The 13,268-nt window shown below is 49.2% G+C and overlaps 1 protein-coding gene across 2 annotated transcripts in view; it reads right to left on the bottom strand.

Moving 5' to 3' along the window:
* ctnnd2b (catenin (cadherin-associated protein), delta 2b) overlaps positions 1 to 13,268 on the bottom strand; it is a gene marked incomplete at its 5' end in the record, with an annotated part of 123,739 nt that overhangs the window by 42,933 nt on the left and 67,538 nt on the right. For both annotated transcript variants that reach the window (XM_079819666.1, XM_079819667.1), the window contains one exon: positions 8,456 to 8,512. In XM_079819666.1, coding sequence (XP_079675792.1) covers positions 8,456 to 8,512 — 57 coding nt within the window. The remainder of the gene's footprint in view (positions 1 to 8,455; positions 8,513 to 13,268) is intronic.

The following is a 13,268-nucleotide window of genomic DNA, read 5'->3' as shown; positions in this document are numbered from 1 at the left end:
CATTACGGGCAGATGAATAGAGAACTTACACATGCTGAACAGAGTAAATAAGACCAGTCACCAGCCCATGTAATCACTGCAGCTCTAGCTTGTGGCTTAGCCGCTGAAGCGTGTGCACTGTTAAAACAAACACTCTAATGAGCATAGAGCTCCTCTGTCCTCTCGGCTTGCTCCCTGGCTTTCCTATTCAAACACGAGCAAAGCGCTGAATGAGCTTCACGCACATGAAACATGCACTTCATGCACTTCCATTCTGGTGCGTTCTTTTGTCTGAAAGAAAATGAGCGCTGTAACAACAACATGTGACAGCTCAATCAAAGACGGTGTGCATACAAAATAGATTAGACAAAAGTTGTGGGTCCATGGATAAAGGCAATGTCGAAATGCCTTTTTTCTATCCCACCTTAAAGGGATAGTCCAGCCAAAAATTGCAATTCTGTCATCATTTACTCAACTCGTCTTCCTTTCTTCTGCAGAACATAAAAATAACTCTTTGAGGAATTTTATAACCGTTTTTGTAGATACAATGAAAAAAAAAGAAGGTTTGATAGGACACGAATGTGAGTAAATATTGACAGAATCTTTACGATTCCTATAACTGACTGCCACAACAGAGCAATACTGGCTTGACCGTGAATTTGGGACAGGATTATCTGCTTGTCCAACCAATGGAAGATAGAGGGAATGTTTGGGAAACATATTTGTAATTGTTTAGCAACTCCGTTTACAGAGGTTAGTTGCATATAAGTTACACATTTCATATTTAAAGCTGTAGCCCGTAAGTTTTGCCTCTTTGTTGCCATCTCTGTTTGAAACCTGAAATTGCAGTTATTTGCAGAATTATCGTCTTTACGTGAGTTGTGCATCAGCACATCTCCTCAGCGCGGAGTAATCTAATGTTTTAAGGAGTTTGTGTGGTCAATCAGTCACCACAGCGGTGTGGATACTGTACTTTGGAATCACAGATTCTAAATCTTGGAAGTATTGTATGACCAAAATAAGACTTCTGACCAACTGTGGAAAAAAAGCACTACAATAAATCGTGCAATGGTGATTAAATCTGACGATTGCTTAGCTCATATCACATCAAACCATGCAAATTATTCATGGGCGTCGGAACCATTGTATGTGGGTGGGACAAGACCCACCCACTTTTTACGATCAATGATATTGGACCCACTCACTTTTATCGTCTCTAACATTCAGCACGTCTGTTTACCTACCCCTAATCGATAAACACTTATTATTAAACACATGTTAGACGCTTTATTTCCACTTTTCTAATATTTTCTTAATTTTTATTGAAAATAAATGCCTTTCCGATCTGATATGTGATGGGAAAAGGGTGAAGATTGAACTCGGCGAAAGGCGGACTCGAACCGTGGGTCAAAACTAGATGACGTGCGTCTTACCCCTACACTACTGCCGCTCTCAATGATATTGCGATTTCCGTAATTTTGTCTTTCCGAACTATACGTTTAGCAAGCAAAGCGGTATATTTGTACTTAATGTAATCATCTACTCCAGTAAAAAAATTCTGAGAACCCACCCACATTTTTTTTGCTTCCGACGCCCATGAAATTATTATTGTTATACTTTTCTCTTAAATTGTTAATGTTAACAACATCAGCACTGCGTGACTATGTGTATTTAGTGTGTATTAGCGTTACCTGTAGATTCAATTTCTGTACAGTCTAATCTTTTGCTTTTGACTATGGGTGAATCTCCAGTTATCACTGATGTTTGTCGTTTGGAACTTTCTGGATTACAATCTGCCATCAAAATTATAAATGTAATTATTCCAGCTGCTGTGAGAAAAGGCCATAAATGATCTGCCACCTGCAGCATCCTCACATGCGAGCCGGACTCCTTCTTTATGTATACAGACGTGGCGTAATGGCACAAAGACGAACGGCACCATCCTCGAATTTCCTGTGGAAAGCTACCAGTACCACTCAAATTATAACACATTATTACAAGTTTACCGTTGTGAATCGAGCTAAGGTAAGGAGATAGTTTTGAACACTGGCTGGTTATGTACTTAATTTTGAACCAAAAAAAGTTACGGACTGCAGCTTCAAAGTCGCAATTAAATAAAAATTGACAATTCTTATTTTAATGGGATAGGTTTATTATAACGAATCATTATTTTTTACAAAAGGTGATCGCAATTTCCATTTCATACCGACTAACATGATTTTCCCTCGATTAACATCCTTTTTGATCATCCACAACTTTCCTGATACACTAAACAATGTTCATATTAATATACAGTATAATTTTCTTTAGATTTTTAGGGCAGGTTAAGGTTATAGGTTATATTGTTCCAGAACCAACATTATATGTTCTCCTTCAGTAAATCATGTTGTGTGGGGCAGTCAGTCTGAGATTACAGATGGCTAATTCTGACAGCTCTCACCCTACAGTAGAACGAACCTCTAATATACTGTTTTGACAGCCGTAAGAGGAACTGGGGGACTCAGAGCTGCTAACGGTCACATAAATATGATTTGTGCAGCCAGGAGAGGTAAGCTTTAGCCGGGTGTGAACATGCGACCCGCAGTTGACCCCTTATTTAGGAAATAGTGGTCAGCAGTGTTGTGGATTCAGCACACACATGCTTGAATGGTCCTGAGAGGCGGCTTGAACTGTCTGCAATGAAAGAGGTCAGGAAATGTCTCTGTCACGTTCAGTGACCACTTCATCTCCTGCCACCCACTCAACAGCACAGATGAGAGAATCAACACTGCACTTCTCAGCATTAGACTATATTAATGCTTCCACATGACTGAACAAGGCAAATGCTTCTGACATTTTTAAACAAAACAGTCACATACATTTGATATCCACAAAATGGTTGAATAAATCCTTGCATCTTATATTACTAATATTATACTGGAATCGAAAGAGCTCTGTTGAATCATAGAGGTGTGTATGGTTTATGACGTAGGTGTAAGTCTTCTGTAATATTTTGATGGATACAGAGGATCCTAAACCTCTCATAAATGATGTTACATACTGTCACAGTGTCGGGTTTGTTTCCCCGGGTAGCCACTAGAGGTCCTCCTTCCCCACGGTGTCATTCACTCTGAAACTACATTTCCCATCATCCTGTCTGTCACTCATTTGATCATTGCACACAGCTGTTTCCCGTCACCTTGTTAGTTTCTGTGTGTATATATACCCTGTTTGGTTCTGTGTTGTCATGGAGTCCTTGTTATATGTCACGTCATTTTCAAGGTCTGTTCTCTGTTTCCCTGTGTTTGTTTTTCGTGTTTTGGATTGTCTATTTGGAGTTTGACCCTTGCCTGGACTGGTTGTGAGTACGGATTATCCTAATAAAGATGCTGCAATTGGACCTTACTGTTTCCTGTGTGTGATCGTGACAGAAGGACTCCATCATGCATAGGTCCAGCAGTATGGGTATGCATCTCTCTTCCCCAGCCACCGAGAAGGAGAGGAGAGGGCATGCTCAGTCTAGAGAGGTTCCGCCTCGTATGAACATTTTCCAGTGCTTTGCATTGTGGGCTCAGATCACGGAGGAGACCACTAGGCTCCCTGTGAATTCCAAGGAGACTGCAGCGTCGGCTCTCTCTAGAAAACAGCGGGGGAGAAGGAAGACTCCTTCCGTGACTGTGCCGGCGGACCCTGTTCCGGTGGTCCCAGTTCCGGTGGATCCTGTTCCGGTGGTCCCGAGCTCAGGGGTTCCGAAACGGAGGAGGAGAAAGGTTCCCTCCATGCCAGGGCCGGTGATCCCTGTTCCGGTGGATCGAGTTCCGGTGGATCGAGTTCCGGTGGTCCCTGTTCCGGTGATCCCTGTTCCGGTGGATCGAGTTCCGGTGGATCGAGTTCCGGTGATCCCTGTTCCGGTGGATCGAGTTCCGGTGATCCCTGTTCCGGTGGATCGAGTTCCGGTGATCCCTGTTCCGGTGGATCGAGTTCCGGTGATCCCTGTTCCGGTGGATCGAGTTCCGGTGATCCCTGTTCCGGTGGATCGAGTTCCGGGGGTCCCTGTTCCGGTGGATCGAGTGCCGGTGGTCCCAGTGCCGGTGGTCCCAGATCCGGTGGACCCAGTTCCGGTGGTCCCGAATCCGGTGGACTCAGTTCCGGTGGTCCTGAGTCCTGACATGGCCTGGAGGGCTGTGATGGGGTTCTTCATGGCGGCAGTCCTGCGTGCCTGGGAGGAGCACAGGGTTTCCCCTGGCGTGGTCCCAGTGCCGGTGGACCCAGTGCCGGTGGACCCAGTGCCGGTGGACCCAGTGCCGGTGGACCCAGTGCCGGTGGACCCAGTGCCGGTGGACCCAGTGCCGGTGGTCCCAGTTCCGGTGGACCCAGTTCCGGTGGTCCCGGTTCCGGTAGACCCAGTTCCAGTGGTCCCGAGTCCTGACATGGCCTGGAGGGCTGTGATGGGGTTCTTCATGGCGGCAGTTCTGCGTGCCTGGGAGAAGCACAGGGTTTCCTCTTGTGTGGTCCCTGCTCCGGTGGTCCCTTCTCCGGTGGACCCAGTTCCGGTGGACCCAGTTCCGGTGGTCCCTGCTCCGGTGGTCCCTGCTCCGGTGGTCCCTGCTCCAGCGGTCCCTGCTCCGGCGGTCCCTGCTCCGGCGGTCCCTGCTCCGGCGGACCCAGTTCCGGTGGTCCCTGCTCCGGCGGACCCAGTTCCGGTGGTCCCTGCTCCGGCGGACCCAGTTCCGGTGGTCCCTGCTCCGGCGGACCCAGTTCCGGTGGTCCCTGCTCCGGCGGACCCAGTTCCGGTGGTCCCTGCTCCGGCGGTCCCTGCTCCGGCGGTCCCTGCTCCGGCGGTCCCTGCTCCGGCGGACCCAGTTCCGGTGGACCCAAGGCCAGAGACTATCCCGGCGGTTCCTGCCGTGTCCGGGCCTCCCGAACTCTGCGGGCCGCCCTGGCCTCCCGAACTCTGCGGGCCGCCCTGGCCTCCCGAACTCTGCGGGCCGCCCTGGCCTCCCGAACTCTGCGGGCCGCCCTGGCCTCCCGAACTCTGCGCGCCGCCCTGGCCTCCCGAACTCTGCGGGCCGCCCTGGCCTCCCGAACTCTGTGGGACGCCCTGGCCTCCCGAACTCTGCGGGCCGCCCTGGCCTCCCGAACTCTGCGGGCCGCCCTGGCCTCCCGAACTCTGCGGGACGCCCTGGCCTCCCGAACTCTGCGGGCCGCCCTGGCCTCCCGAACTCTGCGCGCCGCCCTGGCCTCCCGAACTCTGCGCGCCGCCCTGGCCTCCCGAACTCTGCGGGCCGCCCTGGCCGTTGGTTCAGCCGTCACCCCCTGTTCCTGTTCCCCTTCAGGGACCTGGCCCACCATCCCTCCCCCTGATCCTCCACCATTCCACCTCCCTCCTGGACTTTTGTTTATAGTTGTGTCTTGGAGCGTCTGGTAGCCGCTCCGTAGAGGGGGGGTTATGTCACAGTGTCGGGTTTGTTTCCCCGGGTAGCCACTAGAGGTCCTCCTTCCCCACGGTGTCATTCACTCTGAAACTACATTTCCCATCATCCTGTCTGTCACTCATTTGATCATTGCACACAGCTGTTTCCCGTCACCTTGTTAGTTTCTGTGTGTATATATACCCTGTTTGGTTCTGTGTTGTCATGGAGTCCTTGTTATATGTCACGTCATTTTCAAGGTCTGTTCTCTGTTTCCCTGTGTTTGTTTTTCGTGTTTTGGATTGTCTATTTGGAGTTTGACCCTTGCCTGGACTGGTTGTGAGTACGGATTATCCTAATAAAGATGCTGCAATTGGACCTTACTGTTTCCTGTGTGTGATCGTGACACATACATAATTAAATCTAAAACATCGGTGCATCTTTTACAATGTTTACAATGGTTGTCAACAATGTCTGTCTATCTGTCTGATCTATTGTCTGATTTATTTTAGTTTTTGAAGGAAGTTCACCAAAGCAACATTGATTTAATCAAAAATACAGTAAACACAGAAATTATATTAATACTATTACAATTTAAGATAATGGTTTTCTATTTGAATATATTAATTTAAAATGCACTTTATTCCTGTGATGGCAAATCTGAATTTTCAGCATCATTACTCCAGTCTTCAGTGTCAGATGATCCTTCAGAAATCTAATATGTTGATTTGGTGCTCAAGAAACATTTGCTATTATTATTAATGTTGAAAACAGTTGTGCTGCCTAATATTTTGTGGAAATCATGGTTTGTTCGATGCAAAAGAAAAGTATTTATTTGAAATATTTATTGGAATAATTGATCAATTTAAAGCATCCTTGCTGTATAAAAGTATCATGAATGAATGAGCATCATGTCACCTACTTATCATTCATAACATTCATAAGCTTTATAATGTGTCTTATCTTGTTTCACTCATTTCATGCAAATGCTGTCCAACGCTTGTCTGGCTATCACCAGACCAAGCCCAATCTTTTAAGATTGAACATTAGTCTGGGGACTCTGCTCTGTAGTTTCTACTGCACAAGAGGCGTGATCAACGGGCATAGTTCAAATGACTCTGTACGCAATTGGATAGTTCTTCAACCAATCAGACCACAAGAGGCGTGATCAACGGGCATAGTTCAAATGACTCTGTACGCAATTGGATAGTCCTTCAACCAATCAGACCACAAGAGGCATGATCAACGGGCATAGTTCAAATGACTCTGTATGCAATTGGATAGTCCTTCAACCAATCAGACCACAAGAGGCGTGATCAACGGGCATAGTTCAAATGACTCTGTACGCAATTGGATAGACCTTCAATCCATCAGACCACAAGAGGCGTGATCAACGGGCATAGTTCAAATGACTGTATGCAATTGGATAGTCCTTCAACCAATCAGACCACAAGAGGCATGATCAACGGGCATAGTTCAAATGACTCTGTACGCAATTGGATAGTCCTTCAACCAATCAGACCACAAGAGGCGTGATCACCGGGCATAGTTCAAATGACTCTGTACGCAATTGGATAGTCCTTCAACCAATCAGACCACAAGAGGCGTGATCAACGGGCATAGTTCAAATGACTCTGTATGCAATTGGATAGTCCTTCAACCAATCAGACCACAAGAGGCATGATCAACGGGCATAGTTCAAATGACTCTGTACGCAATTGGATAGTCCTTCAACCAATCAGACCACAAGAGGCGTGATCAACGGGCATAGTTCAAATGACTCTGTACGCAATTGGGTAGTCCTTCAACCAATCAGACCACAAGAGACGTGATCAACGAGCATAGTTCAAATGACTCTGTACGCAATTGGATAGTCCTTCAACCAATCAGACCACAAGAGGCGTGATCAACGGGCATAAATCAAATGACTCTGTGCGCAATTGGATAGTCCTTCAACCAATCAGACCACAAGAGGCGTGATCAACGGGCATAGTTCAAATGACTGTATGCAATTGGATAGTCCTTCAACCAATCAGACCCCAAGAGGCGTGATCAACGGGCATAGTTCAAATGACTCTGTACGCAATTGGATAGTCCTTCAACCAATCAGACCACAAGAGGCGTGATCAACGGGCAAAGTTCAAATGACTCTGTACGCAATTGGATAGTCCTTCAACCAATCAGACCAACGATCCATCGCTTCTCTATCCGTCATTGTGTTAAACCCGGCAATAGCGCACCAGGTGGATAAGCCGGTTTGTGATTGGTCCCCACAAATTTGTAACAGAAGCAGGATAGAAATGTGTACAGGTTTCCAGCCTGAGCTGCAGGGCGAAATCAAATCGCGGCAGATCCGGCTGGGTTTACCCACTCTAGTCCAATGCCACTTTTACTGTAGATTAGAACACTAATTGTAGCAACTATTTTGACAGAAACCGTAGTTACCATAGTAAAGGTTTGTAAGAGATGTTGCAAGTGTAGTCTCACACAATACACTTCAAAATGACAACCTGAACAAAATCCATCTCCTTGTTAACTTGTTGCCAATACAGTGATTCTATAATGCACAATGTGGTACACAACAACACAATCATGGCTGTTGCTTGCATTGAAAGGAAGACAATGGTGTTAAATAAAGGTAAAAAAGGATAATAAGCATGCTTTAACATAAAATTATAACAAAACAATGAATAACAACACAACAGGAGACACGCACATACACACACGCACAATGTGATGCTTTGCAGCAATGAACAAACTCTGGTTAGCTATGAAGTATCATTCCTCCTGGAAAAGCATCTAAACATCTGCTCTTCATGTGACTCTATGACTGATTTCTATCATTTTATTAATCTGATCAATCAAAAATGACTTCAGACTTGACCACAAATGAACCTTTCTATGGATGAATAAAGGCCTAGCGCTCTTCTTGTAAACACAATGCGGAAATGTTGGAAGGAAATCCATAAAACATATTCTGACATATTCTCAACACAGTCATGCTGCCCAGGCATATGATGTTGAGTAGAGAGGAGAACAGTGTTTTTGTGGATGAGGAGTAGAAATGTAAATAAATGTTGGATTACTTTGTCATTCTTTGCTCGGCTTGATTTTGATTCCAGACAAGGAATTCAGGGTCGTACCTATCAGGAGACAGGCAGAGAGAGAGACAGGGTAGGTGTCTAGCACAAAGCGATTTGACATTTTTTAAAATAATGTATTTACGTTTAGCTGTCTTCTTTCTGCTACATGAACATATTACACATTTGACTCTCAACATGCACTACAAAGTTGATTTGTTGCTGGTTTTTATTAAAGAGGGGTCTCACATAATGGAAAAGAACTCCCATCCATATAATTCCAGTGTGAACTAAACATTATAGACTGCAATAACTTATTTTTGGGTGACATCGGCTTTCACATTTCCAGTGCGAGTACTGAAATATGTTAATTCCTCTGCATTCTACCTTTACATTTCTCAATCATCTAGATCAAGGGTTTTCAAACTTAAGTTAACACAATTGCACATTTTTTATTCTGCTTTCTTAAGGCTGATTAGAAATTTTCAGAGATGAATCACTATTATTTTTTTCCATTGTGCAACTTTTATGTATATTCTCTGTAAAACTGCTCTGGAACAATATTTATTGTATAAAAAACCCTGAATATTAACGTAAATTGAATTGAAAATGTTTTTGTAAAGTCTATATGTCCAACATTACAGTAAGTAGAAAAATGCTCAATACGAAGTAAATACTCTCCAGATAATTTGAACAATAATAATATAAAATGTATTGAATTTCGCAAACACTAAAGCACTAAAATTCCTGTTCAAATACTTTGAAAAAAAATGGCATTTACATGAAACGTCTCGGTTACGTATGTAACCCTCGTTCCCTGAAGGAGGGAACGGAGACGTACGTCGGAACTGACCGACGAATTGGGATCTGATCTCAGAGACCAATCTACTTCGAGTGTATTAAAAACGAGCCAATGGAGATTGGCATGCGATCCACGCATTCCACGCACCGCCCCGCAGCGCGGGTATAAATAAGGAAGTGGAATGCTTGATCATTGCCTTTTTCTGCTGAGGAGCCGAACTAGTGACTCGGCCCCCTAGCGGAAGCACAGCACCTGGCGACGGGACGTACGTCTCCGTTCCCTCCTTCAGGGAACGAGGGTTACATACGTAACCGAGACGTTCCCTTTCAGTCGGTCACGTTCGACGTACGTCGGAACTGACCGACGAATTGGGATCCCTACCAAAACGCCAGGGCGCTGGCCCTTCCAGCGTCCTGCTTGAGCGCACTGGACCGTCTTAGATGGTACGGAAGTCAGGGCTCCAAGCAGGGAGGTCAGTCACTGCTGTTTCTGCAAGACCCACTCAGTGTGACTATTGGATAACGCTGGGAAAGCGTGCCCGTCTCGGGAGATGGTACGCTGCGGAGCCACGTCCTTCGTAGAAGGCTAGGTGGCAGAATACACATAAGGACTAACCTGGCAGGGTAGTGCAACATATGGCAGTCTCTGGGGTGGTTCCAGCCTGGTCCCAGGGGGGAAAGAACACGCCCAGAGACGACAGAGCGGGCTCTGTCAAGGGAAAGACACGGGGCTAGCCGAGTAGGGCAGCTGGTACCGTGGAAGAATACACATATGGGGTAGCCGTGAGGGGACCGCTACATATGGAACCCAGCCTACACACACGTTTCACAAGCATACGGGTGCAGGCCTGGCGTCAGACGGCCGCAACGTCTGGCACCGCAGGGGTGACGGAGGAGCTCGACAGGGTTAGCCGTTTCCGGGGAACACAACTGGAGAAAATAGACGCACGTATCCGGCCCAGAGGGCGGGAGTGGCGTTGCAAGCCGACACTTAGAACGGGCACTTAGCGCTACTGGCCACTGGGGGCGAGGATGCGGGAAGATACCGGCTCTACACGGAGGCTATAGAATCTAGCGAACGTGTTCGGTGTCGCCCAGCCCGCAGCTCTACATATATCTGTCAGCGAGGCGCCTTGAGCCAGCGCCCAGGAAGAAGCAACACTCCTTGTTGAGTGTGCTCGCAACCCGAACGGGCAAGGCACGTCTTGGGACTGGTAAGCCAAGACGATAGCATCCACTATCCAGTGGGCTAACCTCTGCTTGGAGACAGCCTTTCCCTTCTGCTGGCCTCCGTAACAGACAAAGAGTTGCTCTGAGGTCCGAAAGCTTTGAGTCCGGTCGACGTAAGCGCGAAGAGCGCGGACGGGACATAACAAAGCCTGGGCTGGGTCTGCCTCCTCCGAGGGCAGCGCTTGCAGGTTCACTACCTGGTCCCGGAAGGGAGTGGTAGGAACCTTGGGCACGTATCCAGGCCGGGGTCTCAGGACAACGTGAGAGTTGGCCGGCCCGAATTCTAGGCACGATTCGTTGACCGAAAGTGCATGCAGGTCCCCTACCCTCTTGATGGAGGCCAATGCCGTCAGAAGCACTGTCTTCATTGACAGGATTTTAAGCTCCACAGACTGCAAAGGCTCAAAGGGAGGGCTCTGAAGTGCTCTGAGCACTAGAGCTAAGTCCCAAGAGGGTAACGAGTTTGGACGAGGAGGATTTAGCCTCCTCGCACCTCTGAGGAACCTGACGATTAAGTCGTGCTTTCCTATGTACTTACCTTCGACTGCGTCGTGATACGCCGCTATTGCTGCGACGTACACTTTGAGGGTGGAGGGAGACAGCCTTCGCTCCAGCCCATCTTGCAGGAAAGAAAGCACGACACTAACCGAACACCTTCGGGGGTCTTCCCGGTGGGAAGAGCACCATTCAACGAACAGGTTCCACTTCAAAGCGTAGAGGCGCCTCGTAGAGGGGGCTCTAGCAGAAGAGATGGTGTCCACCACTGCCTGTGGTAGACCACCTAGAACCTCCGCGTCCCGTCCAGGGACCAGACATGGAGTTTCCAGAGGTCTGGACGCGGGTGCCATAGAGTGCCCCGTCCCTGAGAAAGAAGGTCCCTCCTCAGGGGGATCGGCCAAGGAGGGGCTGTCGCGAGGAGAGTTAGTTCTGGGAACCAGGTCCGGTTGGGCCAGTAGGGCGCAACTAACAAGACCTGCTCCTCGTCCTCCCTGACCTTGCACAGGGTCTGTGCAAGAAGGCTCACTGGGGGAAACGCATATTTGCGCAGGTCCCGGGGCCAGCTGTGCGCCAGTGCATCCGTGCCGAGGGTGCCCCCGGTCAGGGAATAGTACCACTGGCAATGGGTCGAGTCCGGAGAGGCAAACAGGTCTACCTGTGCGGCTCCGAAGAGGTCTCATATCAGCTGGACCGCCTGGGGATGGAGTCGCCACTCCCCCGGAGGTGTCGACTGGCGAGAGAGCTCGTCGGCTGTCTGGTTCAGCGCACCTGGGATGTGAATGGCACGAAGCGACCTCAGATGCTTCTGACTCCAAAGGAGGAGGTGGCGGGCGAGTTGGAACATGCAACGGGAGCGTAGACCACCCTGACGGTTGATGTACGCAACGGCCGCAGTGCTGTCCGTACGGACCAGTACATGCTTGCCACGTAGCGGCCCCTTGAGGCGGCGCAGTGCCAAGTGTACCGCTAACAACTCGAGGCAATTGATATGCCAATGCAATTGAGGTCCCATCCACAGACCTGAAACTGCATGCCCGTTGTACGTGGCCCCCTAGCCCATGGAGGAGGCATCCGTGAAGAGCACAGCATGCCTGGACACTTGTTCTAAGGGCACCCCGGCCCGGAGAAACGAAGCGTCGGACCATGGGCTGAAAGTTTGGCGGCAGTAAGGAGTCACGGGGACCCGGTACTGGCCGCTCTGCCACGCCCACCTCGGGACTCGGCCATGGAGCCAGTGTTGAAGCGGTCTCATATGAAGCAATCCGAGCGGCGTAACCGCGGCTGCAGATGCCATATGCCCCAGGAGCCTCTGAAAAAATTTCAGTGGGACCGCTGTCCTGTTCTTGAACGAATTCAAGCAGTTCAACACCGACCGGACCCGCTCTTCCGTGAGGCGCGCAGTCTGGCTGACCGAATCCAGCTCCATACCGAGATAAGAGATCCTCTGCGTGGGACAGAGTTTGCTCTTCTCTCGGTTGACCCGAAGGCCCAACAGGCTGAGGTGACCGAGCACCATGTCCCTGTGTTCGCACAACTGCTCCCGAGACTGGGCGAGTATGAGCCAGTCGTCGAGATAGTTGAGGATACGAACGCCGCGTTCTCTGAGCGGAACAATGGCTGCCTCTGCGACTTTCGTGAAGACGCGAGGCGACAGGGACAGCCCAAAGGGCAGGACTTTGTACGGATATGCCTTCCCCTCGAACGCAAAACGTAGGAACGTCTGTGTCGAGGAAGGATAGAGACATGAAAGTACGCATCCTTCAGGTCGATCGCTGCGAACCAATCTTGGGGACGGATGCATTCGAAGATGCGTTTCTGCGTTAGCATCCGGAACGGGAGCTTGTGCAGGGCCCGATTCAGGATACGCAGGTCCAAGATTGGCCGTAACCCACCCCCTTTCTTGGGTACAATGAAGTAGGGGCTGTAGAACCCCGCCTTCATATCGGCTGGAGGAACCGGCTCGACCGCGTCCTTCGCCAGTAGGACATCGATCTCTGACCGCAAGACCTGAGCATCGCTGCTTCGCACGGAGGTGAAGAGGATGCCCTTGTACTTGGGAGGCCGGTGAGCGAACTGAATCGCGTAGCCGAGTCTGTTGGTACGGATGAGCCAGCGAGACGGCCTGGGGGCCGAAGCCCAGAGACCGCACAAGCGGGACCAACGGCACCACAGACGTACCCGGGGTGGGGCAGCGAGGCGGAATAGACAGACCCGACTCGGGAGGCCCGGAGGCGGCCCGGAGTGTTGTCTGAGTATTCCAGGGTGGGGCAGAGTGTGGGTGAGAAGGCCC

This window comes from Gobio gobio (assembly GCF_949357685.1).
Source record: "Gobio gobio genome assembly, chromosome: 6".
Lineage (NCBI taxonomy): Eukaryota > Metazoa > Chordata > Actinopteri > Cypriniformes > Gobionidae > Gobio > Gobio gobio.
The sequence above is the reverse complement of the archived record's forward strand: the minus strand, read 5'-3'. Positions and strand labels throughout refer to the sequence as shown.